The sequence below is a fragment of the Vigna umbellata genome, chromosome 10 (genome assembly GCF_029865625.1).
Source record: "Vigna umbellata cultivar VRB3 chromosome 10, Vumbellata_1.0, whole genome shotgun sequence".
Taxonomy (NCBI): Eukaryota; Viridiplantae; Streptophyta; class Magnoliopsida; order Fabales; family Fabaceae; genus Vigna; species Vigna umbellata.
Genome location: NC_142174.1, coordinates 20677295 through 20703697, shown reverse-complemented (window position 1 = coordinate 20703697; position 26403 = coordinate 20677295). Strand labels below are relative to the sequence as shown.

The 26403-nt window shown below is 33.9% G+C and overlaps 3 protein-coding genes across 3 annotated transcripts; 2 read left to right on the top strand and 1 right to left on the bottom strand.

The window, feature by feature from the left end:
* The first annotated feature begins 666 nt into the window (after positions 1–666).
* LOC124820639 (uncharacterized) lies at positions 667–3365 on the top strand. Its single transcript, XM_047292379.2, has 7 exons — positions 667–855; positions 928–1128; positions 1242–1520; positions 1754–1856; positions 2044–2162; positions 2333–2449; positions 2670–3365. Exons 1-7 carry the CDS (start codon positions 667–669, stop codon positions 3363–3365), a joined length of 1704 nt encoding a protein of 567 aa, XP_047148335.2.
* Positions 3366–15360: 11995 nt separating this feature from the next.
* Positions 15361–18247, top strand: LOC124820637 (uncharacterized). Its single transcript, XM_047292377.2, has 7 exons — positions 15361–15558; positions 15631–15831; positions 15941–16219; positions 16400–16502; positions 16778–16896; positions 17060–17167; positions 17372–18247. The coding sequence occupies exons 1-7, from the start codon at positions 15361–15363 to the stop codon at positions 18050–18052; spliced, it is 1689 nt and encodes a 562-aa protein (XP_047148333.2). The 3' UTR covers positions 18053–18247.
* An 865-nt stretch (positions 18248–19112) lies between these two features.
* On the bottom strand, positions 19113–23833 carry LOC124820635 (uncharacterized). The gene is given in 8 exon segments (XM_047292375.2): positions 19113–19789; positions 20525–20643; positions 20775–20877; positions 21018–21091; positions 21094–21262; positions 21344–21547; positions 21641–21980; positions 23287–23833. Coding segments are annotated over 7 exon segments (1362 nt in total). The 5' UTR covers positions 21818–21980; positions 23287–23833; the 3' UTR covers positions 19113–19273.
* Positions 23834–26403: the final 2570 nt, after the last annotated feature.

Sequence of the window (26403 nt, the reverse complement as noted above, 5' to 3'; positions counted from 1 at the left end):
TTTTCACATGTTAAGATGTGAAAGAACACTGTTTTTAAAGTCTATATTATGGTAAACCTTTCATTTATCTCTACTTCCGCCTAAATCCACGGCACGCGCGTCACGTGATCGTGTTTAATTAATTCGACTCGTAATTAAGTAGTTGTACTTGCAGAGTTTGATTTTATAAACAGTATTAATTTAATTGTCAAATTAATTGAAATCATATTAATTTTTATAATTAGTATTGTAAAAACTAATTTGATCAGTTGTATAACATTTTGGTTGTTTTGAAGATAAGGGAAATATAAGATTAATTACTCGAATATAAGGTAAGATGAAGAGAAGGATAACATTGTAAAAGGTGTAAGGGAAGGATAGAACCACAGAGACAATAAAACACTAAGAATATGCAGACTTTATTACTCATCTACTTATCAAACTTCATTCGTGGGTGATTTTATAAGTTTGATGTTTAACAGAAAAAAGAGAATACTAAGAAGAATATAGCAAAATATACCTTGTTAGAACTCCTCTCAACTATTTACAAAAGACAAGCTTCTCATGTCCTATATAAGCTCACACTCTCCTACATTAGACTACAAGCCACTGCAATCTTTGTTCTTAGTTGTTTCTATAGTTCCATTTTCCCGATCTTTCTTCTCGTTTGTATTCCAGTGGAAAAAAATGATACTGTCCAGAGTGGTTAAGAAGGCTGCGGGGAAGCTTGAAAAAAGGCCAGCTGAGGCGCCCAAAACATCCATGGACATGGTCTTCACCTTAGCAGAAGCCATTAGGTTCGGTTATGCAGAGACACTCGGAAAATGGAACCTCTTGGACTTACCTAGAGCCATCTTCTATGGTATAATGGAAAAGGTACATCCATTTCCAACATTCCCTTCTTTCAACTATTCTTCATAAGTTAATGTCCTTTCTGGGTTCTTACAGGGTAAGAAAACAGTTGCAATAGAATGTAAAGAAAGAGACGATTGTGTAGAACTGAAAGACCCCGAAATATTAAAGGAGTTGTATGAGATCAAAAAATGCTTGACACGCACCATGCTTTTCAGCAAAAAACGCTTTCGTGCCTTTCTATTTGCTGCTGGATTCATTAAGGGAGATGTTCTCCTAAGGAAGAGAAGAGCTCGGGTATATACTTTTTAAAATTTTCTACCTTAGTTCTCTACTCTTTCCATTTTAAAAAATGTTTATTTTATTTTTAGTACCAAATGCCAGTTTACCTAACAGGTTTTCTTTGGCAGATTCTGAAACCTGCTTTCTCAGTGATACGTGATAAAGAATCAAAATGTTTGTTTGTGTTCATTCGTGGAACTCGAAGCATAAAAGACACTCTGACGGATGCAATCGGTGCTCCCGTTTCCTTCAATCATTTCGTTTACAGTCATGGTGAGCTGAAAAGGAACAACGTGATTTCAGGACATGGGCACCGAGGCATGGTTGCTGCAGCTCGTTGGATCAAAAAACACTGCACTCCTAAACTTCTTGACGAACTTTGTCAATACCCTGATTTCCAAGTCAAGGTATAGTATTAGCCTCTTATGTTTTCTGGAAGAAAATTAATATTGTAATGTTCACCCATCATAGTTCCTCCAATACCCTTTGTAAATCAAGGTATCGTGTTTTACTTTCCACATTACTTCAATTTATTTTCATAAATAAACTGAAATTATATATGGTTTTTATTCAGTCGTGCAGGTCAAGAAATATTTTTTATTTGTCTATTACCATAATTATAATAATCTTTGTTTAATAGATAGTTGGACACTCACTTGGTGGTGGCACTGCTGCACTGTTGACATTTATGCTTCGAGAAATAAAGCAGTTCTCTTCATGTACTTGTGTCACCTTTGGCCCAGGCATGTGCTTATATAACTTCTTCTTCTTTAGTTCTCATCTAAAGTTTTAATTTGATCTTGATTAAGTAATTAATTAAATTTCATCAGGGTTTCGATATCTGAATCATCTCATGGTCTTTAGTTTAACCACATGAAGAAAAATATGGGTTTTAAAGATACTAAAGAAGTAGTTATTTTTTTTATGCAGCTGCTTGTATGTCAATGGAAATGGCGGAATTCGGGAAGCCCTTTATCACTTCCATAATAAATGGTTATGACATGGTGCCGACATTGTCAGCTGCTTCAGTTCATGATTTCATTCACGAGGTTCTTGAATTAGTTCTTTAACATTTCATGGTTTTGGCAAATACGTTCTTGTGTAGGTTTATGATAATGGCTTAATTTGGGATAAAGTTTGTCAGAAAATAGGTGGTTCTTTGTTGAACTTGGCTTCTATTTGGTCACCGCATAATTAATAGTGATCGCATGATTTACAGGGTCTGAATAAGCGTAAAATATTCATAAAATCTGCTTGCAGCGCAATTGGATCTCGCATACCTTTTGCATCTAATGCAAAAGCCATTGCAGATCGTGCAGTATCCCGCGGCACCGAGGTACCTTCAACCTCCCCTGTTTATGTTTAACAGCAGTTTTACACTGTGGCTGTGGTCATTATGCAGTTACATGAAAAAAAAAGGCTTCACATCACAACATCTTAATTACTTTTTTGTATAAGAGGAATCATATTTGACCCATTGATCTTTTCCATACGAATTTCTCATATAATTAATAGTCATCCTAATTACATTGAGATTTTCCTTTATATACCTAAAGGCTGTGATGAAGAGTAAACAAAGAACTCGGTCACTGATAGGCTGGTCCAAACGTGAGAATGCTTCGGCATTGACAGGTTCTAAATCAGAAAACTTGGCTGAAGCCGCTCGATCATCAAATACAAGTTATGAAGGGACAGAAGAGTTCATAATCTCGGAGTTTACTAGTGATGAGGACGACGGATCCATATCCTCCGGTGAAGGATCTGATAACGATGACATGGATGAAGAAGAGAAGGAAATCATAGCTGCTACTCACAACCTTGCTAACGATGAATTGAATGAATACTACAAGGAGCTTAAGCTAGACACACAGGAGGATAATCCTGAAATCAATGGTGGCAAGGGAAAAGAAGAAGCCATTGAAAAAGGCATCACAGAAGGAGAGTTGAAAAATGATAAGGTTGTTCATAGTGAAGAAACTGCAGATAGTGCAGTTGCAACATCAGAGAAGCCTGTTAGACATCATCTTTATCCACCAGGAAGAATATTGCATATTGTTCCTGTACTTTCTTCTGAAAATTCTAAACCAATCCACTATGATGATGCTGATGCCAAACGTGTGTTGTTGTATGAAACTGGTAGAGAGCTGTATGGAAAACTCAGACTTTCAAGAGGGATGCTATTTGATCACATGACAAGCAAGTATCTGAAGGTGTTCCAACAACTAATCAATCAATTTGAGAAAGAGATGTGAAAGGTTTTAGCTAATAGACTTCTTGAGCCTTAGAACTAAAATTCGTCCTTTTATGTTTGTTGCGTGTTTGGAGTTGTAATAAGTCTCTTAGCCTGTCACTTTTATATGTAAGATTAGCTCGTTGGTGAGGATGATGATCTTATGAGGTTAAGTTTTTGCAGTATGAGAACCAGTATCATATATACCATCCAAGAATAAAGGGATAAATTGGGTCTGACAAAAGAATTTATGTTCTATATTCGCTCAAATGTTTATCAGAAATTTAATTCAATTAATATATGAACTAGATCGGATTAATGGTTATATAACTAATCAGATTAAGTCTATTAATCAAATAGACCTCTAGCAATATACCTTGATAAAGTCTGGATAACATAAATTAATATTATTTTTCTTTTAAGAACTTTTAGAAAAGTAATATAATATTTTATTCTATCATTTATATTTCTAAATTAAGAATAGACTTGTAAAATGTCAAATTTTAATAAATTACATTATCATAAATTAAATTTTAATGTTTTACTGACAAACAAAATTTATTGATTTATCGGATAATGTTTGAGAAATAATTATCAACAATTCTTTTTTTATCAATAACTTAGCATTTTTTTTGTAATGGATCTCTATACTTCTATTAATGAAGGAGTTTTCTAATATGGGTTTTGTTCTTGTACCCCATGTTTTCTTCTTGCACCTTCATAGTATTAGTGAAATGATTTAGTTGCTCCTTATTAAAAATCACCTATTGTATGTTTCGAAATGTATTTTGCATTATGAATTGTCTTGTACATTTTCATTATAAATTATATAATTTGAAATGTAAATTTGCATTACAAATTATAAAACCCAGAGTGTAATTTATATTCTTGATAGTCTTCTAATTTTGCATTACGAATTGTATAATTTAAAATGTAAATTTTCATTACGGAGTGTACAATTCAAAATAGAATTTACAATCTTGAATGTTTTCCAAATTTGCATTACGGATTATACAATTATAGTTTAATTTGCATTTTGGATTGTCTTTGCATCACAGTACAAAAAAAATTACATTATGAATTATATATTATGAATTGTGAAGTCTAAAATATCTACAAATTATATAATCGAAAACAATAATTAAAGCACTGAAAAAAAAATTTAGAAAGTATCGTATGAGGTGCATGAAATGTCATTTCTGTTGGGTCTATTGAGGAGGAGGCTCACTAGAGAGATACAAACACCAATGAGAGTCCAACCATTTAAGGGATTGACACCACTCTCTACAAAAAACCTTAAGGCAATGAGTTAATGGGTCTTTCACCTTTATATAGTACTCTACTTTCTCATTTCTATCCAATGTGGGACTTGGACTCACACTTGGATTCCCAACAATCTCCCCCTCAAGGGCGAGTCTCTTCCACATTGATATACTTCCCCTCTAGCGGAAGCAATTCCATCTAACCACAACCATTAGCCTTTCGTATTGTCGTTCAACTTAACGATGAATTGAATGAATATTATAAGGAGCTTAAGCTAGACACATAGGAGGATAATCTTGAAATCAATGGTGGCAAGTAAAAAGAAGCAGCCATAGAAAAAGGCATCACAAAAGGAGAGATGAATAATGATGAGGTTGTTCATAGTGACCTAGCACATGAAGTGTTGGAGGCATCTATGGAAGATGGGCCTAGACTCTTTCTCTTGGACCATCTTAAGTAATCATGAAGATTTATTAGTGTAAGAATAATTTTGGACCTTGTATTTTGAGCCAAGTAGTCTAGATTTTATTTGGGCTTTGTATTTTGGGCCAAGTAATCTAGATTTTATTTGGGCTTTGTATTATGAGCCTAGTAGTGTAGGATTTCAATTGGGCCTTGTATTTAGGTCGAGTAGAATAAGATTTTGACCAAACAAGTCAACAAAAGGCCAAGGCCAAAAGTTGACTATGCTTGGATGTCCAAAATGGGTGGTTGACCAAGGGGTCAACATTTTGGCTAAGCTTGGAGGACAAGGGAGCAAGATTTCGTAGAGATGTGGAGGCTTCCCATTGCAGAGTTTTCCTCCTAGTTAGTGGCCATGTGTCACTCTAGGAATGGAGAGTTTTTCTATAGGTAGTGGCCACATGTCACTCTCTCATTTAAGAGGATTTTTGCAACTTGTCTCTCTCTTATTGGAGAGAATTTCTCCTTGCTCTCAAAGCCAACCAAGGTGGCTCTTTTAAGTTAAAGTTTCCACCCATTTTTGAGACACCTTAGCCTATAAATAGAGGTGCTCTCTATCATGTAATCACCTTTGATTTAAAGTAAAGTTATGCTGCTATTTTTGTGCCATACTACTCTTTTAAGGTCACACCCTAGACTAGAGCAACCCAATTGACCTCCTCTAGCCACCTTCCTCCAAGACTTGGCCTAACCTCTCTTAGAGAACCCTTAAACACATCTTCCCTCACCATACAACTCACTAAAACCATGAGCTATCAACACCTTTCACCACCATCAAATTCCGCAATCTTCATCCATGAACTTATAACTTATATTGCTTCTAGATTTGGCTTGTCCTAGCTAGAGCATTGCCATCATTGTTTATAGTGAAGAAACTGCAGATAGTCCAGTTGCAACATCGGACAAGCCTGTTAGACAACATCTTTATCCATCAGGAAGAATCTTGCATATTAATCCTGTACTTTCTTCTAAAAATTCTACACCAATCCACTATGATGATGTTGATGCCAAACGTGTGTTGTTGTATGAAACCGGTAGAAAGCTGTATGGAAAACTCAAACTTTCAAGAGGGATGCTATTTGATCACATGACAAGCAAGTATCTGAGGGTATTCCAACAATTAATCAATCAATTTGAGAAAGAGATATGAAAGGTTTTAACTAATAGGCTTTTTGAGCCTTAGAATTAAAATTGATTGTTTTATGTTTGTTGCGTGTATTGGAGTTGTAATAAGTCTCTTAGTCACTTTTATATCTAAGATTAGTTCGTTAGTGAGGATGACCATCTTAGGTGGTTATGTTTTTGTAGTATAGTATGAGAACTAGTGTCATATTGTTAGGTTAAACTTAAATGTAATAAGATTAAAGGAGTTGTTTATTTATTTAGAAGTTTTGTTATTTTTAGAGTGCAAGGGTCACTATAGTGGTTATTAGACAATAATAGAAAATAAATGGTGTTTTAATGGTAGAGTTTATAATTTTGTAGGAGAAAAACCAATATGTAAGTTTATAAATTGTAAATGTTTTATTGACACAGAGTGTAGCAAACACTAGAAGCATATTCATAAATATCTATATGAATGTCATTTTTTAAGAAATTGATATAAGAGTTGAGAGAGTCTGAATGTCCGAGTGAGAAAGAGATGGTACAGTATATTTCTGTCTCACCTAACAAAGAAAGTCAATTTTGACAATTTGAGTATGTAGATGAGAGCTCTTGGATCCCAAGACGTTGGGAATGTTATAGCCAATGGCTACAAAGAGTCCGCAAAATGAGTGTTCACATAGAAAAATATCGTCGGAATGAGAGAAAGGAGGAGACAAATCTCCTTACTAAGGAAGCCGATGACGAAATTGGAATTTTGATGATGGTAAGAAACCCAGATGACGAATTGTCAAGTATGAGCCCAGATTGACGTCTACATAGCTCAGAGGAGAGCTTGGATGAGTTGTCGGAGAGCCCGAAAAGGTACCTAAAGGTCTCGCATAACTCGATGGAGAAATTGTAGAGCATGGAGGATTGGAAACTAGGTAGCTCGGTAGATAGTGAAGACAACCCGTGGAGGTATCATGACAACTTAGTGGTGAGCTTGGAGGAGTCACTGGAGAGCCCAGATTGGAGACTGAGTACTTCAGTTTTCGTGGACAACTGAGTCAAGGAGATGAACCTTTACTTCGACATACTCCTTGGAGAGAAGGACTGCGAGGTTGAAGGTCTAAGTCGTGAACTGAAAAGCCTCGTTTTTTGGTTCCAGAACGAGAAGAAGCAGAAAAGTTGTTGTTGCAGAAACAGATAGACGTTTCGGAGTTCAAAACAGAGCGAGATTTGGCACTAAAGACCTCTCGAGACTTACGTGCGGCTATTGAAACATTGAAGGAGGTGATTGAAGTAGAGATAAGGGAGAATCACTTGATGAAAGCGAGAGCACGATGTTATTGGAGAATAGTAAGTTGAATAAAAAATTAAAGAAAGCATGGACAACTGAAATTTATTTTTTTTAATTTTTAGTTTATTAATTTATGGATTTGTAAATTAATTTTTAGATACTTTTAAAGTTAAGTAATTATATTTTAATTATAATTATATTTTAAGTAAATTATGTATTTATATTTAAATTAATTTTGTTTTATTTAATGAATTAATTATTATTAATTTAATTAAAGTTAATTGATTTTGTTTTGGATTGTTTTATTTTTAAAGAAGAACAATTACAGGGAAAAGGAAAATAAGAGGAATTTGATTTCCGTGGAAGTGGTGGAGTGTGGGGGTGTTGGGTATAAACAAAGTCCTACATCAGATAAAATAAGAGGCTTTTTGGAGTGGTACCAAAAGCAAATCCGTGAGGGCTTGGGCCAAAACGGACAATATCTTACCAATGTGGAGATCTATGTGTATGTGTGTGTGTGTTGAACCTCCTTACAAATGGTATCAGAGCCCATGATTTAGGTCTGGTGACCGAGCTCAGTCGAGTACATCCCTCCATGATCAGGTGAAGCATGGCAGGTGACCAGTGGCAAATAGCTAGATGAATCATGAAAGGTGGAGAGCAAGAGATGCTCAGTGTTTGACCATGGATCGTGAAAGAGTGGAAAGAGAGAGTTGTGACCATGGTGTACTCAAGGATAAGAAAAAGACTTTCGTTGTAGGGGAGGTGGAGAACCGTAGTCTTTTGTTTGAGGGGAGGATGCTGGATACAAACAAAGTCCCACATCGGATAAAATAAGAAGCCTTTTAGAGTGGTACCAAAAGCAAACCATGAGGGCTTGGCCCAAAGCGGACAATATCTTACTAATGTGAAGATCTATGTGTATGTGTGTGTTGAACCTCTCTAGAAAGACTGCATTCATATATTGTTGGGAACCATTAATGAAGTGGTTGGAAGTTGAAGAAAGTTAAATTTTTTAACCACCACATTAAATATGAAAGGACAAAAGAGGAATGAAAAGTTGTAGGAAACAATGTGTGGTGGTTGAGGAAGTAACACTCCTTCTTGAAACGTTTCAACATGGTAGCCCAAAAAGTAGAATTCGCAAAGTGACAAATTTGGCCTTGTATTTGTTGAGTTTGTTAACTTTCAGATCCTTTGAGCACTCAAATTCCGAATAGCATGATGACATTCACTTGAAATCATTGGATTCTTTACTCCATAAAACCTTTGTTTCGGTAGGGATTTGTGTAGGACCGAGAGACGTACCTTTCTGTCGTAATCTTCCTACTTTCCAATGCTTGAGTTGCGTATACCGCTCGGTTGAACTCCAGAGGTCGTTCGGTTGCACTCTTGATGGGGGAAGGTACCTGTAAAAAGAACTCTGATGCTCAAGTTAGGAGTGGTTTAATGAACTGTTAATCACAGTTGAATATTTGAGTCTCTTAGAGTATGAGTTGAACCTACCTGGCCTTTGGCCTTGTCAGTGTATTTATAAGTGTTTCATAGATCAAATAAAAATAAAGTTACCTGGAGATTCGGTTAGTTACTCATAAACGACTTATCAATATCTCAAATGAGATATCTTTTGTTATTTTATCGTCTGTTGGACTGTTTGGCCAAATAATAATATTTTGAATGCCGGCCCAATTACTATATACCATACATATGCCCCCGATGATCGAGTTAAGCGTTCAGTTTTAGCCATGATTAACCATAGGACTTATATGAGTTTGCAGGAGGTTGCTTCTATTCTTTGTTCATCGCTGACGGAACGATGGACCTTATGAATGCCCTTTCGAACTTTAATTGTTTTCCGTTGCATTGTGGTTTGTCGAAGTACTTTGTTACTAGTTATAACAATGATTTTCTTTTGCTTGTTTACCTTTGAGGGGACCATTCAGCGGATAATAATGATTGATTGCTTTGCATATCGTTTTAAGATGCTCATAACTGCTCGACAAAGTTTGCATACGCTAGGTGTTCTTTAGCGAACATGTCCTAGATTAGGGGGTGCTCCCCTAGGTTTTGATGTACTACGTGTTCTTTGGCGAACATGTCCTAGACTAGGGGGGTGCTCCCCTAGGTTTTGATGTACTAGGTGTTCTTTGGTGAACATGTCCTAGACCAGGGGGTGCTCCCCTAGGTTTTGATGTACTAGGTGTTCTTTGGCGAACATGTCCTAGACTAGGGGGTGCTCCCCTAGGTTTTGATGTACTAAGTGTTCTTTGGCGAACATGTCCTAGACTAGGGGATTATCCCCTAGGTTTTGATGTACTAGGTGTTCTTTGGCGAACATGTCCTAGACTAGAGGGTGCTCCCCTAGGTTTTGATATGTACTAGGTGTTCTTTCGTGAACATGTCCTAGACTAAGGGGTGCTCCCCTAGGTTTTGATGTACTAGGTGTTCTTTGGCGAACATGTCCTAGATCAACGAGTGTTTCCCTATATTGGATGTATTGGGTGTTCTTTGGCGAACATTTCCTAGACTAGGGGGTTCTCCCCTATATTGGATGTACTGGGTGTTCTTTGGCGAACATGTCCCAGACTAGGGGGTGCTCCCCTAGGTTTTTTTGTGCAGCTTGAACGGTAAGTTATTGCTTGGCCAAATGATTCGTATGTAAGATCTTGTCTCCTGCCCTGAAGAAATCAACTCGAAATTTATATGGTGAGAAAAAGAGTAGTCAAACAAACCAATGCATTTAGAAGGTTAGACAATTAATATCAAAATAGATTATGCTATAAAGCCGATCGGCCAAGAAAGTAAGACCGGTTGGTCTTCGATTGATTGTTTGGAGACCAAAATTGAAATTCATATTAGGATGTGTCATGGATGAGCTGGTAACTGCTTTAGTGTCTTGTGACCTGTAAGATACATATTGTCAAAAACATAGGTGAGATTGTTCGGTTTGTGGTTGAGTGTTCGAAGAATCCATATTGGGAAGCATCATGGCCAAGATGTAACTGCTTCCATATCATCTGCACTGAAGAAATACTAACATTTCGAATTTGAAATGTGAGAAAAGGTGTACAAAATCAAAAGTTGAGACAATTAATATCAAGTTAGCTTAGGCTCTAAGGCCGGACGACCAAGCAAATAAGACAGATCGGTCTATAGTTGAATGTTTGGAGACTAAAACTGAAATCCATATTAGGATGTGCCACGAGTGAGTTGTAGGTGTTGTACTGCCTTGTTACCTGCAAAATAAATAAGAAGGTGACCATAATAACATTAATATAACCTCGGTTTGGGCTAGGAGTTTTTCATATAACTTTCCCTGGGTTTTGTGGACGAGACTGACAGTTCGATGAGAACTTTTATCACCTCTCGATTTTGGACTCCACTTGGCCGGGTGGTCTGCAGGATCCTGTCACCTACACGGAGGTAAGCTCTCGTTTGATCAAATGACTTGTACGCAGGGTCCTATCACCTGTACTTGAAGAAAAATAGTAATTTGAATTGGAATGGTCAAGAAAAATATACACAATCAAAAGCTAGTTAATATCATATTAGCTTAGTGCTATAAGGCCGGACGGCCAAGCAAGTAAAACCGATCAGTCTTTCGGTTGATGTCTGAAGACCAAAAGAGCTGGTCAATCCATGCGGATTATTAATAGAATCCCACATCCAGACCCAATACTATTATGTACACCTCCATTGTTCAAAGGTGATAATAAGATCAAGATCAATGAACTGTTCCGAGAGAAATGAAGCATTAGGATTGTGATTTCCTACATTATCACTCATGCAAGACTTGCATTCGTCTTGGTTCCTTGCAACTTCAGTGGGATGCCACTCGACCCCACGATGGATGCCAAAATGTTTCGGTAGGGATTTGTGTAGAATCGAGAGACGTACCTTTCTGTCATAATCTTCCTACTTTCCAAATCTTGAGTTGCGTATACTGCTCGGTTGGACTTCGGAGGCCGTTCAGTTACACTCTTGATGGGGGAAGGTACCTACAAAAGGAACTTTGACGCTCAAGTTAAGAACGATTTAATGAACTGTTTATCACAGTTGAATATTTGAGTCTCATAGAGTGTGAGTTGAACCTATCTGACATTTGGCCCTATCAGTGTATTTATAAGTGTTTCATAGATCAAATAAAAACAAAGTTACTTAGATATTCGGTTAGTTACTCATAAACGGCTTATCAATATCTCTAATGAAATATCTTTGATTATTTTATTGTCTGCTAGACTATTTGGTCCAATAATAATATTTTGAAAACTCACATTTACTATATTAATATATATATATATATATAATTTTAATATGTAATCAAGAGTATATTATTTATTATTAAAATCTATATCTTATAAATAAAATTTATTATTAGTTACTATCGAATCATTTAATAATATTAAATCTCATATTTAAAAAAAAAAAAATATATATATATATATATATATATAATTTTATATTAATTAAAAATAAAATGAAAATATATATATGAATTTGATTTTAAAATATTAAATTAAATTTAAAGTTCATTTTTTAATTTTACAAAAAAAAGCTTCATTATGTTTCCCAATCATTGAAAATTCCTTAGGCATAAATTGACAGACAAACCTTTATACCATTATGCTTCCACTTCCTGCTTAATTGGTAAATGTAAATATTCAATAAGAACAAGTAGACATTAATTAATGACAATAATCTACTTACATATCTGAATCAAGATTCATAATACACTATTTAACTACCGTACAGATACATACACTCCTGACAACCTGTCGCTAAAAAACTGAATCAATTTATTTGAATTGTCGGATAATGTAAGTAACATGTCACAACACCACTTCCAATCCACTTGTATCCGTTGCAATCATAAGTCAAATATTTTTTTCTTTCTTTTTTCTCTGTCATTATCCACGTGCATGTAAATGTATGTAAAAATTATATCTTATTTCTCATTCTTAATTTCCACGATGAAGTCAAACCAATTGAAAATCTTTGTTTTAGATTTTCAGATGTTTCAAAGATTAAAATATGCCAACCGTAATGAACAGACCCTTTTTCTTACACTTATTTGTTATATATATTCAATGCTTTTGGCACTTTCTCTTTTGAAAGTGAATTTTAAATTAAATTCAAATAAATTTAGAAGAATAATTTTATTATCTATTACTGGCGACAATGAATTTTGGTAATTGTAATGTGAGAAGAATGCAGTGCTGATGAGAGTTTCCTTTTTACCTGGAAAACGTATATTACTTATTTTATTGAATTAATAAAGCAATTTATCAGATGAATAAGAAAAACAAATGTTGAAAAATGGTGTAGGATTAGCGTATGATCACAAAAAATCTGGATTCCAACCAAACATAAAGCCATGTTTTCACACGTTAAGATGTGAGGAAATTGTTAATTAGAAATGACAGCTGCTTCCTGGATAAGTTCTGTTTTCAAATTATATATTATGATAAACCTTTCATTTAACATTATTTCCGCCTAAATCCACGCCACGCATGCCACATGATCTCGTTTAATAAATTTTACACATAATTAATTAATAGTACTTCTAGATTTTCATTTTCACGTAATATCGTTTTAAATATTTATATATCGTCAGATTAATTAAAAATGTATTATTTTTAATAACTAGTATTAAAAAAAATGAATTCAAATCAAAGTTTTAAACCCATGCTCTTTTGAAGTTCTTTGGTCCTTTTCACACTTTTGATTTAGGAGTCTTTTGATTTTTCTATACCATCATTAATTTTTCATATTAATTTTCTGTACAGTCATTCATTTCTCTTATTAGGGTGACAACATCAGTTCCACTCTATATATAGCTTGAATGATTTTATATTTTTAAGTTGATTTAAATTTTTTTATTCATATTTATTATTCTTAGACTATAATAATATATGATTTTAACTTTTAATGATATTAAGCGTTCAATTTTATGATTTTATTATTTAATAAATTTTTCCGTAACGTATTTTTTATTTTTATATTTTAATTTTAAAAAAATAAAAAAAATCTTTAAAAAAAGAAATAAATATCAACATATTTAGTTTTTAATAATTAAGATAATTTACATGTTTAGTAATTAATTATTATATTTATATTTATGAAAAAGAAAAAAACTAATATTTTTAAACAATTGATTTATTTTAAAAAAATTATTTAAAAATTTAAATTAAAAAAAAGAACATTATTTAAATAAAATTAAAAATAATTAAATTAATAATAAAATTATGTTTTGTTGTGCTAAAAATAAATCAAATATAACAATACTTTATTTTTTCAAATAAAATCATAAAATTCTATCCAAAATCACATCATTTGGTCAGATTAAAATTCTTTCTTTTCAATCCAAACCACACCAAATCTAGCTAGCTAAATAGCCTGCATTGTATAGTAAAATACTATGCTAGAATCGTAGCTGTTCACGGGAGGGAAATAAGATAATTTGACACATAAATTTTTTTAAGATTTATATGATCATACTTTTTCTTATTTTTTTAACATTTTTTTTAAAAAAATAATATAAAAAATAATTTTTTTATAACTATTTTACTTTTTATAATATATGTCAAATAAAAATAAGGCTTAATACCTCTTTTGGTCCCTCGAAAGAGGGGGAATGTTCAGAATCGTCCTACCATTTTTAAAATGTTCAAAATGGTCACAAATTTTGAAAAAACTAGTCAACTTAATCCTTTTTGGTTACGGCGTCAAATTTTTAACAGTGCAGTTGCCAACCTGGACAAAAGTTAATGACGTGGCAATCCTAATTCCCAAACCCTAGCTTCCTTGTGTCGCCAGCACCATGGGCAACCGTAGGCCGCCGTTAGCCACCCTATCGTCTTGCCGCAACCTCGCCGTCACCCAACACCAGCGTCGCCGCCGTTAGCCACCACCGTCACCAATACAGAATGCGAACACCAAGTCGCGAGTCCTCCATCATCATCTTCAATATCTTCCTCAACTTCCATCTCCACCATGAGACACTTTTCAAGTCGCCGAAGAACTGCAAGGACCGCCATCCACCATGACCATTGCAAGAGCACTATCTCGCACACACCTGCAGAAACCCAAAACGAGAAATCCCCAGTTCCAAAAATCTTTCGAAACCTAAATCGCCGCCACAACTCTTCCATTCATCTCCTTGCGAGTTTCGCCCAACCTTGAGCTAGCCATCAGCGCCTCCACCAGACCTAAATCGTGCCATCTCCCACTGCGATAGAAACCCACCATGGCCAATGTTCATCATCTTCTTCGCACAGCAGAACCATCACGCCGCACCTCCAGATCGCAAACTGCACACCATGGTTTCTCCACCTTCGCAAACTGCGAGCACCTGCAAGAAAAGAAATCCAGACAGAGATTCCAGATCCAATTTGTAATCCTGATCGTGCAACCATGATTTCTAAATCATGGCTTTAGGGGGCCTGAAACGTGCGAGGTTGTGGCAAGACGGTAGGGTGGGTGACGGCCGCCTACAGTTGTCCATGGTGCTGGCGGCACAAGGAAGCTAGGGTTTAAGAATTAGGGTTGCCACGCAGTCAGATAAACTGTACACATCATTAACTTTTGTCCAGGTTGGCAACTACACTATTAAAAATTTGACGCCGTAACCAAAAAGGATTAAGTTGACCAGTTTTTTCAAAATTTGTGACCATTTTCAACATTTTAAAAAGGGTAGGACGATTCTGAACATTCCTCTCTTTCGAGGGACTAAAAGAGGTATTAAGCCTAAAAATAAATGTATTCATTCTATCGTTATTCTTACCTTGTCATGTCTTATATAAGCTCACAGTCCTTCTCACATTAGACTCCAAGCCACTGAAGTCTTAGTTGTTTCTCTAGTTCCCTTTTGCCGAACTTTCTTCTCGTTTGCATTCCAGTAGAAAAAATGATACTGTCCAGGGCGATTAAGAAGGCTGCGGGGAAGCTTGAAAAAAGGCCAGCTGAGGCGCCCAAAACATCCATGGACATGGTCTTCACCTTAGCAGAAGCCATTAGGTTCGGTTATGCAGAGACACTCGGCAAATGGGACCTCTCCGACCTCTTCGACTTACCTAGAGCCATCATCCATGGTATAATGGAAAAGGTACATCCATTTCCAACATTCCCTTCTTTCAACTTTTCTTCATCAGTTAATGTCCTTACTGGGTTCTTACAGGGTAAGAAAACACTTGCAATCGAATGTAAAGAAAGAGATGATTGTGTGCAACTCACAGACCCCGAATTATTGAAGGAATTGTATGACCTCAAAAAATGCTTGACACGCACCATGCTTTTCAGCAATAGACGCTTTCGTTCCTTTCTATTTGCTGCTGGATTCGTCAAGGAAGATGTTGTCCTAAGGAAGAGAAGAGCTCGGGTATATACTTTTTAAAATTTTCTACTTTAGTTCTCTACTCTATTTTTAAAAATGAAGAGGAGGCAAATATATCAAATGCCAGTTTACCTAACAGTTATTTTTTTGGCAGATTCTGAAGCCTGCTTTCACAGTGATACGTGATAAAGAATCAAAATGTTTGTTTGTGTTCATCCGTGGAACTCAGGAAGTAAAAGACTGTTTGACAGATGTGATCGGTGCTCCCGTTTCCTTCAATCATTTCATTAGCAGTGATGGTGAGCCGAAGAGGAAAAACGTGATTTCAGGACATGGGCACCGTGGTATGGTTGCTTCGGCTCGTTGGATCAAAAAGCACTGCACTCCTAAACTTCTGGATGAACTTCGTCATTACCCCGATTTCCAAGTCAAGGTATATCAGTCTCTTAGGTTTTTTGGAAGAACATTGATTATAATGTTCACCCACTGATAACAATTCCTTTTTCATCCAATACCCATATTTCTATATAAAAGTTTTACTTTATATAAACTATAAAATTATATATATTGTTTTTATTTAAACATGCAACTGAACCTAATCTTTATTTGATAGATTGTTGGGCACTCACTTGGTGGTGGTACTGCTGCATTATTGACATACATGCTTAGAGAAATTAAACAATTCGCTTCGTGCACTTGTGTCACCTTTGGATCAGGCATGTGACTATATGACTTCTTTAAAGTTTTATTTGGTCTTGATTGAGTTAAATTTTCAATAGGTTTTCGTGAAAGTTGAATCATCTCACGATCTTTAGTTTAACCAGATAGAATATATGAGTGTTAAAGATACAAAAGAAGTAATTATAAAGAGATGGATAATATTTCAACATTAAATATCACGTACATAAGTTTTTCTGTCTTTTATCTATGAGTCTTAATTAATTAATTAGTTGATTTTTCTGTTGTTTCACAAATATAATTTTTGATGCAGCTGCCTGTATGTCAATGGAAATGGCGGAATTTGGGAAGCCCTTTATCACTTCCATTGTGAATAGTGATGACCTGGTGCCCACGTTGTCAGCTTCTTCTGTCCATGATTTCATTCACGAGGTGCTCAAATTAGTTCTTTAAACATTACATGGTTTTGGCAAATGTGTTTTTTTTTTTTTATTTGTTGTCAATATTTTACGTTAATGGCTGGTTATTTGATCAGATCAAGTGGGCTTTTATTATGTCACTCCATAATTAATAATACAGATTCCATGATACACAGGTTAGGATTAAGCGTAAAAAGTTAATTACTTCTGCTTACAACGCAATTGGATCTCGCGTACCATTTGCAAAAGCCATTGCGGATCGTGCAGTATCCCGTGGCACTGAGGTACCTTCTTTATGATTTGTGGTTATGATCATTATGTAGTTACATTAAGAAACAGAAAAACTTTACATTAAAACAAATTACTTAATTACTGTTGCATACGAGGAAACCATATTTGATCTATTGATCTTAACATATACAATTTTTGTATACTGATTTCTTATATAATAATTATCTTACATGGAGATCCTTCTTTATAACTTAAAGGTTGTGATGAGTAGTAAACAAAGAACTCGCTCACTGATAAGCTGGACACGACGAGAGAAAACTGCTGCATTGACAAGTTCTAAATCAGCAAACATGGCTGAAGCCTCTGAACCATTAGACAAAAGTTATGAAGCGAGTGAAGAGTTAATAATCTCCGAGTTTACGAGTGATGAGGACGACGGATCTAAATCCACCAGTGAAGAATCTGATAATGATGGCGTGGATGAAGAGGATTCTGCGACTCACAACACTGCTAACGATGAAATGAATCAATATTTGAAGGAGCTTCAACTGGAGGAACAGGATGATAATCCTAAGATTAATGGTGGCAAGGAAAAAGAAGCAGCCAGAAAAAAAGGCATCACAGAAGCAGAAATGAAATATGAGGGTGTTCGTATTGAAGAAAGAGCAGGTAGTACAGAGGCAACATCAGAGAAGCCTGCTAAACATCATCTTTATCCATCAGGAAGGATCTTGCATCTTGTCCCTTTACCTTCCTCTGAAAATTCTGATGATGCTGATGAGAAACGTGTCGTCTTGTATGAAACGCCCAGAGAGATGTATGGAAAACTCCGACTTTCAATAAGGATGACAGTTGATCATAAAACAAAGAGGTATCTGAAGGTGCTACAACAATTAATCAATCAACTAGAGAAAGAGAAGTCCCATTATGGTGCATGATAAGCCAAAAAATGGATGTGAAAGGTTCAAGAAGCTAAATTAGTTTTTTTTTTTTATGTTTGTTGAGTGTGTTGCAGCTGTAATAAGTCTTATTCTGACACTTTTATGTGTAAGTTTGTTGGCTGGTGAGGTTCATGATACTTATGTTTTTCCAGTACGAGAAATAAATGAATGGGTTTTCCAAATTTTCCAACGGGTCTGTTCATCGCTAAAAATTTGGTTTTTAAGAAAGCGAACTCTCAACGCTTAAACAGTTTATACATTCTGTCCATTCTGACATTGTTACTAATTGGTGGAGCTTCAAATGTTAAATTTCTATAGCTTGTTCTTCCTGAATCTTCTATACAGAGTCATTATTTTACTTTGTTTTATTGTTTGATTGACCGAATATCAGTTCAAATTCTACATTGTTTGACTTCTTATTATATATTTTGTGTTTCAAGTTTTCCTCTCTATGTCGGAAGTGGTGAAAAGAAAGTCAATTAATTATTGGCTTAAGATTAAGTATATATATTTTAAGCATTTTTTTTTTCATTTACAACATTTCACCAGTTGTTAAATATTCGTGCGGTGTTATACCCTTACATATAATATATTTATTATTTTTCTGATAAAAAAAAAATACTGTAGTGACAAGTAGTAGTCTTTTATGCTATTTTTTTTATCAGAAAATTCCATAACTATTATTTGCGATGCTTAACATGACTGAAATTTTATCTCTTCCAGACATGTTTTGTATCCCGATTTCTATCATCATTTTCTTGACATTATTGAATCGTGTCTAACTCTCCTTACCATAAAAAAAAAAAACAACTTGTTTGGTTTTGTATATATTATGGTTTCTCTCAACTCACAAATCCTTAAAAAAGAATCTACCAATTTTTATTTTTTGAGAGAGCATAAAAGAAAAGAAAACATGTTAACATGAAAACTTTATTGGATGGCTCTATAAATAGAGCTCAAACACACAAATACAACTCTTATTCTTTAGCAGAAATTAACATTCAAAGAGTTCTTCTATAAGAAACTCCTAAAAACCTCTTACAATATGTTACCAACATATTCAACAATAACAATTCTAATATATGCTCATAAAAACGAAAATTGAGGATTAGAATCAAGAGCACTATAATTTTAATTCTAAGGCTCCGTGAGCAAATTAGTACCAATTACTTTTTCATTTACTTTTTAATAATTGGTTCATGCTCCACGATATTTGAATCACTCTTTCTCTAGTTTATTGATTAATTGTTGCAACTTCTTCAGATACTTTTTCGTGGGATGATCCAGTATCATCCCTCTTGAAAATCTGAGTTTTCCATACAGTTGTGTAGGCGTTTGATATAAGCAGACATGTTTTTCCCCAGCATCACTGTGATTTAAGTTCGAATTTTCAGACATCTGAGAAGTGATATGCATGATCCTGCCTGGTGGATAAAGACGTTGCCTAGCTGGATCAATGATATCTTTCTCCTTAGCATGTTTTCCCAATTCAAGATTCCTCATTTGATTCAACAATTGGTCTGCATCGTCATCTGAGTCATCATTGTCAGATCCTTCACTGGAAGAATCATATTCATCATCATCAATAGATTCTATGAGTAAGAGCTCTTCAGTTAAAAAAGGTTCAAAACTTGTCCCAGATGACCCAGAAGCTTCACCCAAGTTATCTGACAATGTGTTAATGTTCTCACGTTGGGACCACGGTATAAAGGAGTGTTTATGCTTCTTCACAACCTTTAGGCAAAAAGAAGGATCAGTGTTGTATAAGATAATTAATAAGATCACCGAATCAATTAATTGTAAACTCTCGTTAGTGTCTAGTGAATACCTGTTAGTATTTTGAAGGTTGTGAAAGGAGTAGTTGATGTAATAGAGAAAACGTAGAGATAGTTGAATGTAGAAGTAGTAGTTGGAAGATGTGTTGTAGTCGTCTTTAGTTGTAGTAGATGTTGGTTCATACAAAATGATAGATGTTGGCTACATCCTTCAAATGGTAGAGTTCATGGATATTTATAGACCCATAGATTATTCTAGAACATACTAGCCACAACTTATGTGGAATGTTCTAGATTTTTACCTATGTAGAATATTCTTGATTTTTCTTCCTATCTTAGGTTTTTCTAGAATATTCTAGAACTTGTATTACATTTCAATTCTTCTATCTTAAGGAGCTTCTACATTCTTCTAGAATTTGCATTACACTTTAATAATACCTATAGAACACAGTCTGAGATTTCAATTTTAAATATATATTATAAAGAAGGGAGCTTGAAGCTACCTCGGTGCAACAATTTACTGCAAGTTTTGCAATGGCTTTGGCAGAAGATATTTTACCCTTATTCCGACCGTGCAAATTATTCGATCAATACCTAATCACAAAAGCTTAAATTTGTGCAAAGAACGAAACATTTTCTATGACATATCATCACGAGAAATTAACAAGTGACAATTAATATTGTAGGTTGTTACCTCAGCAATGAAATCATGAACAGAAGAATCCGACAGTGTTGGCACTATGTCAGAACCATTTACAATGGAAATGATAAAGGGTTTTCCGAACTCAGCCAACTCCCATGTCATACAGGCAGCTGCAAAAATTACAATTATGAAACTATTAACGTCTTGTTGCAAAAGATCATGTAATTATTTTAATTCTAATACATAACCATACAAATTAGTTACTCAACCGAACATGTGTTAATTAAAGAAGTGTGTATACCTGGGCCAAATGTGACACAAGTTGTTGAAGAAAACTGTTCAATTTCTCTAAGCTTAAGAGTCAACAGTGCAGCAGTACCACCACCTAAGGAGTGTCCCACGATCTATATATATATATATATATATATATATATATATATATATATATATATATATATATATATATATATATATATATATACATGGAAATATTATTATTATTATTATTATTATGAAAAGCATAGTAAGTAACATTAATAAATACCTTGATTTTGAAGTGGGGGTATTGATGAAGAGCTTTAAGTAGTACAGGAATGCAAAGTTCTCCAATCCAAGAACTGCAGCAACCATGCCACGGTGTGCATGTCCTGAAACCATGTTGTGATTGAAAGAGACAGGAGCACACAGTGCATCTGTGAGAGTGTCTTTTATGCTATGCGTTCCACGGATGAACACGAGTAAACATTTTGATTCTTTATCACGTATAACCGTGAAAGCGGGCTTCAGAATCTGACATTCAAAATTCATTTTCAGTTCAAATGGCCAACGAAAATTCATCAACAATATTATAGTACTAATTAATGAACGTACCCTAGATGTTCTCTTCCTATAGAGGACATCCTCCTCATCGAATCCACCAGCAAATCGAAATTGCAAAACCCGTTTTCGGCTGCCGAAAAGCATGGCACATCTCAACAATCTCTTCAACTCATATAACTCCTTTAAAATTTGACGGCCTTTCACTTCTGCACAATCACTTCTTTCTCGGCATTCAGTTTCAATCGTTTTCTTACCCTACATAAAAATAAGCAAAACCTCTTTCAACAAGAAGAAACTTTTTAAAGAACCCCAACGTAAATGGATAATAGGTAAGAACTAGGGAAGCACCTTGTCCAACACTGCATGAGCGATGGCTCTGTGCAAGTTGAAGATGTGGCATCTCTCGGTGTAAAAAAACAACATTATGGCTTCTGCTAATATCAGTATTGCCTGCATCAAATTTTTGGGGGCTCCAAGTGCCCTTCGTTCAACCCTCGCACAATAATTTCTATTGTTCGTCGCCATTATTTGCGAGCAAGAAGAGTTAAACAAATACTAGAATGTATCGTGGCGTTGGTTTGTGTCTCATCAAGTGCCAAGGAGACTGAGACCTTTTATAGGAACGCGTGATGCAAGTGGTTTTAACTGTCTGGGTCGAATGAAGTGTAAGTTGCAAGTTGCAAGCTCACTGATAAGATAAGACTGAGACGTTTCACATAACTTTCAATCCATTTTCAATTTTCAATCCATGCACGTCAATGATAAGATAGGACTAGGTAATACGCGTAACTCACAAAAGGAAAACATATCATATTTTAATCTTTCAAGTTATAAGTCTATTTTATTTTATTACATATTTACTCCAAATTTGAATCTTTAAACTAAGCTTAGTCTCTTAAATTTAGTATTGATTAATTACTTTGTTTTTCTAAAAACAATAATTTGCTTTTATGTTTTCTTATTCATGAATATTTATGTCATGTGTATCTTAATATTATTTTTATTTTAATTTATTTCAATTTTATTATTAATAGTAGAGTCATGTGATTCAATAAATATGTAAAATATTAAAATAAGATTATTATTACAATATTAATGTTCTTTTTATTTTATTTATGTGAACTAACAGTTGAATAATCATTATATGAAAAAGGACTCCCAAAATTAGTTCTGAACCAATTCGATTCACTTTCTGTAAGTTAAATACAAGGCAGATAAAAATATAAGGAATCAACCTGTCTGAAAAAAATTACAAATTTAAGTAATGAGAAAATTACTCAAATGTTATTTTAAACTAATATATTAAATTTTAAATTTTGCTTGATCTTGCGGAATCAAACATATCTTACTAAAAAAATGAAAAATGCCGACGAACAAAATTCATTGATAACAATTAATATAAGTAGATAATGGACTATTTTTTTCTGTTTATCGATGATCAAATATCCGTCAGTAGTTTTAGTGACGGTAACCATTACCAGTGATATATTGATCAATTCTATAAATTGATATTGATAAATTCCTATCTACTATCCAATATCTAAAAGTTCAAGTGCTACAGTTAAATAGAAACATGGACCCTTAGCACTTAAATACACACAAGGAATGACTCAAAACTTATCTCGATGACCTGTGAGCCAACTAATAATTTAGGACTTTTACAAACTCTCTCTTGACGAAAATATAGCAAGCACAAACTTTCGACAAAAAAAAAAAAAGAGTTTAAATTGCAATTACAATGACTAATATAGAATACAGAAAGATATGAAAACCAAACCTACCACTAAAAAACATTTAAGTCAAGGTGATTCATTAAACCAATTCCAATTTGGTAGCAAGCATAATTATAATAACAAATCAATTATAATAACAAATCAAGCATAATTATAATAACAAATCAATTACGAACCAATTTCAAATTGGCAGCAAGCATAATTCGCAATCCATTAAACTAATTTCAGAACAAAAAGGCAATTCAGTCAACACACACTTACCTTCATCATCCCTCCAAAGCCAGTTTAGGGCTTCTGGACAACCATGATCCCTCCACCACTAGTAGCCACTGTGACTCAGCGACCACCGTCACCCAGTAGGACCCTCGCGCCACCCTTGTGCCACCTTCGCGTCACCACTGTCGTGCTACCACCATCACGCTCGCACCACCACCACCGCGCATTTCGCCAACAGGGTCACGCCACTTGCCCCACACCACCGCCACCAGCATCCATCATAGTGCCACTACCTGGGGTGTTCGGATTGAGGGTTGGAGGAGGTTTGGGGAAGGGTTTTTGGTGGAAAACGAAAATGGGGACAAAGGGAAACCAGATTCTGATTTCATAAACTTGAAAAACTTACCAACGGCTATCGCCCGCTGGTAATGAGTGATGACGTTTATCAGTGTAGTTCACAGTTCATTCATAAAGATTCCCTCTAATTTCTTGCGTCCAATTATCTAAGATTGTTTGACTTCAACGTGCAGATGCTGGGGTTCGGGCGACTAATCAGTCAACAGGGTGATTGAAGAAGAAAAGAAAATTATTGCAATTGATGCAACTGGGTCCCAGATGTAGTCGCCACATGAAGTGGTAGGTAGTTATAAATTATCAATCTTGCAATTTGTCTTTAATTTTCCAACAATATTCAACTACGTTGTACTTTTGTGTTACACTGTTCTTCGTAACCACATCGATCACAAGCACTTTGAGGATTGGGGGAGGAGACATCTTTGCACTCCCGAAGAGCTTATGGGTTTATTTAGATTTTATAAATATCATTTTAAGTTTAAGTATGACTTGTTTAAAAGGTTTTGCTGACCCAAAAACCTTTTTATTTGCACAGTTTTAATTAGAAACTAAAGTTTAAAAGATAAGGAAAATTAAATAAGTAATAAGTGACTATATTGATTAAAAATAAATAGACAGTTTAATGGGTTGTATTTAGACACCTTTTATTTCTATGGACACTCAAGGTAGGTTAATTAGAAAAAAAATAAAACATAGGTGTTCATACGAACATGATAGAAATGAGAAATAAAAAATTTATACACTAGTGAAGAAAGAAAGAATAACCTACGTCTCAGATTTAACTCATGAATTTAGAGGATTTGATGTTAGTAACAATTTTGTAATTAAAAGCAGTTTTTTTTTTCGGCTTCCAATTTATTTTTTCTTCATAATGTGAGTAATTTCTTCTTCGTCACTTCCTCTTTCCAATTTCACAAGAGTTGAAAATTATACCAATAACACCAAATAACTTTACTTTCTCATTGAAACATTCCTTGACAACATGAAAGAATTATCTAAGTTCAACATAAATTTACCACGAGGTTTAGGTCTCAAGTGAATTTACGTCACCCATATTTATATCTGACTGTTAATAAAATTCGTAATAGATATGAAATAAATATTTATAGATATATATATTTTTTATATCTGCATGTTAATAGGAAAATATAAATATTATGTTATCTATACCTATATTCATTAATTTTTAATTTATCAAAGAGAAAGGGTTTCTTTTTTGGGTTGAGAGGGTTAAAGGAATGAGAAAGATGATTAAGGGTTTGGAGAGTTTTTTTTTTTTTAAGTTTTGAGAATGAAAATTATTAAAATAATATATATATATATATATATATATATATATATATATATATAATTGATATTAACAATAATCAAAATGCTCTAATAAATAAAATTTACTAATAATAAAATATTTGTCAATAAATTATTTGTTGATAAATTTTATCAACAAATATAAATAGAAAAAAATATGTCAATAATATCAAGAAAAAAAATGATAATAAATATTTGTTGGTTATCCATAGATAATTATCGAAAAAATTTTATTATCACTAAAATTATCGATAAATAGTGCACTATGGTTCTTCTTCCTTTTTCCTTTTTCTTTTCTTTTTTTTTTCTTTCTCTTCTTTTCTTCCTCTTCTTTAGTTTAATTTAGTTTCATCGTTATTGAAGGTGTTCCTCTTCTTTTTCCTACTTCTCATCCTTCTCATTTTCCCTATTTTTCTTCTTTTCTCTCTCTCTTCCTTTTTCTCCTTCAATATCACTATCATCTCCAAAATTGTCATCGTTGTTGCATCATCTCTTCCTCCCCGTATTTCTTTTCCTTATTCTTCTTGTTCTCTTTTTTTTTTCATACATCTCTAGTTAATGTATAAATATATTTCATTAGATTAGGGAGAAAATTGGCATTGAATTTATTGATAAATTTATCGACAAATTTTTATTAATAATCAAAATTCTATTTCATTGACAAATTTACTCATAAATTTTAAAAATTAAATTACCAACGAATATTAATGCAATATTCAAAACTCAAAACAAGAAATAAAGTGATATTTTGCTGACAGAATTTATCAATGAAAAAATTCGTTGACAACAACAATTCTAGATTACCTACACAGTTTACTCATGAAATTTGCCAACAAATATTTAACAATGGATATTTTCATTAGTATTTTAAATTTTACTTTACCAACAAGTTTTTATCTTCTTGTTTATGTTTGTACATATATCAAGTTTTTTATATGGGTGGAAGAAATCCAATTATTGTCTTGTTTATATATATTTGTTATTGTTGAAAAAAAAAATGTAATAGAAAGTCATTGACTTGTTATGCTTACTTAGTTTAATATATAAATTATACAGCGTGAAACATAAATTGACTTATATAATAGGAAGTCATTTGACTTGTTATGCTTACTTACTTTAACAAATAAATTATATATAGTGTGAAACATAAATTGAAGATTATAAACATAAATATTATGTGATGTTATGTGAAGAGAGTGTTGACCACTGTATGATGATGAAAGAATGACATTCAACATAGTTAACCAATATCTTTGCTTGAAATTACCAAATTTTGTGAGAGTACTAAGTTGATGTTTTTTTTAATGTTTTCTGAATAACTTGCAAACTTATTTTTAGCTGATGAGGAACTTTTTAATTATTGAGATATCATATATTGTAATGTTATAACTAATTTCAAGGAAAATAATTAAGAGAAAACTAATCAAATTCTAGAAGGATATCTTTTCTCACCGTTGAGTTTTAAACCGACTTAAAAACTACATTTTTTTCATATGTAAG

Bases quoted from the DNA above. Each gene is read 5' to 3' on its own strand.
- LOC124820639 (XM_047292379.2), top strand. From the start codon at position 667: ATGATACTGTCCAGAGTGGTTAAGAAGGCTGCGGGGAAGCTTGAAAAA. The intron at 1,521-1,753 runs GTATAGTATTAG...TTTGTTTAATAG, and splicing joins ACCCTGATTTCCAAGTCAAG to ATAGTTGGACACTCACTTGG. The intron at 2,163-2,332 runs GTTCTTGAATTA...CATGATTTACAG, and splicing joins TTCATGATTTCATTCACGAG to GGTCTGAATAAGCGTAAAAT.
- LOC124820637 (XM_047292377.2), top strand. From the start codon at position 15,361: ATGATACTGTCCAGGGCGATTAAGAAGGCTGCGGGGAAGCTTGAAAAA. The intron at 15,559-15,630 runs GTACATCCATTT...GGGTTCTTACAG, and splicing joins TCCATGGTATAATGGAAAAG to GGTAAGAAAACACTTGCAAT. The intron at 16,220-16,399 runs GTATATCAGTCT...TTTATTTGATAG, and splicing joins ACCCCGATTTCCAAGTCAAG to ATTGTTGGGCACTCACTTGG.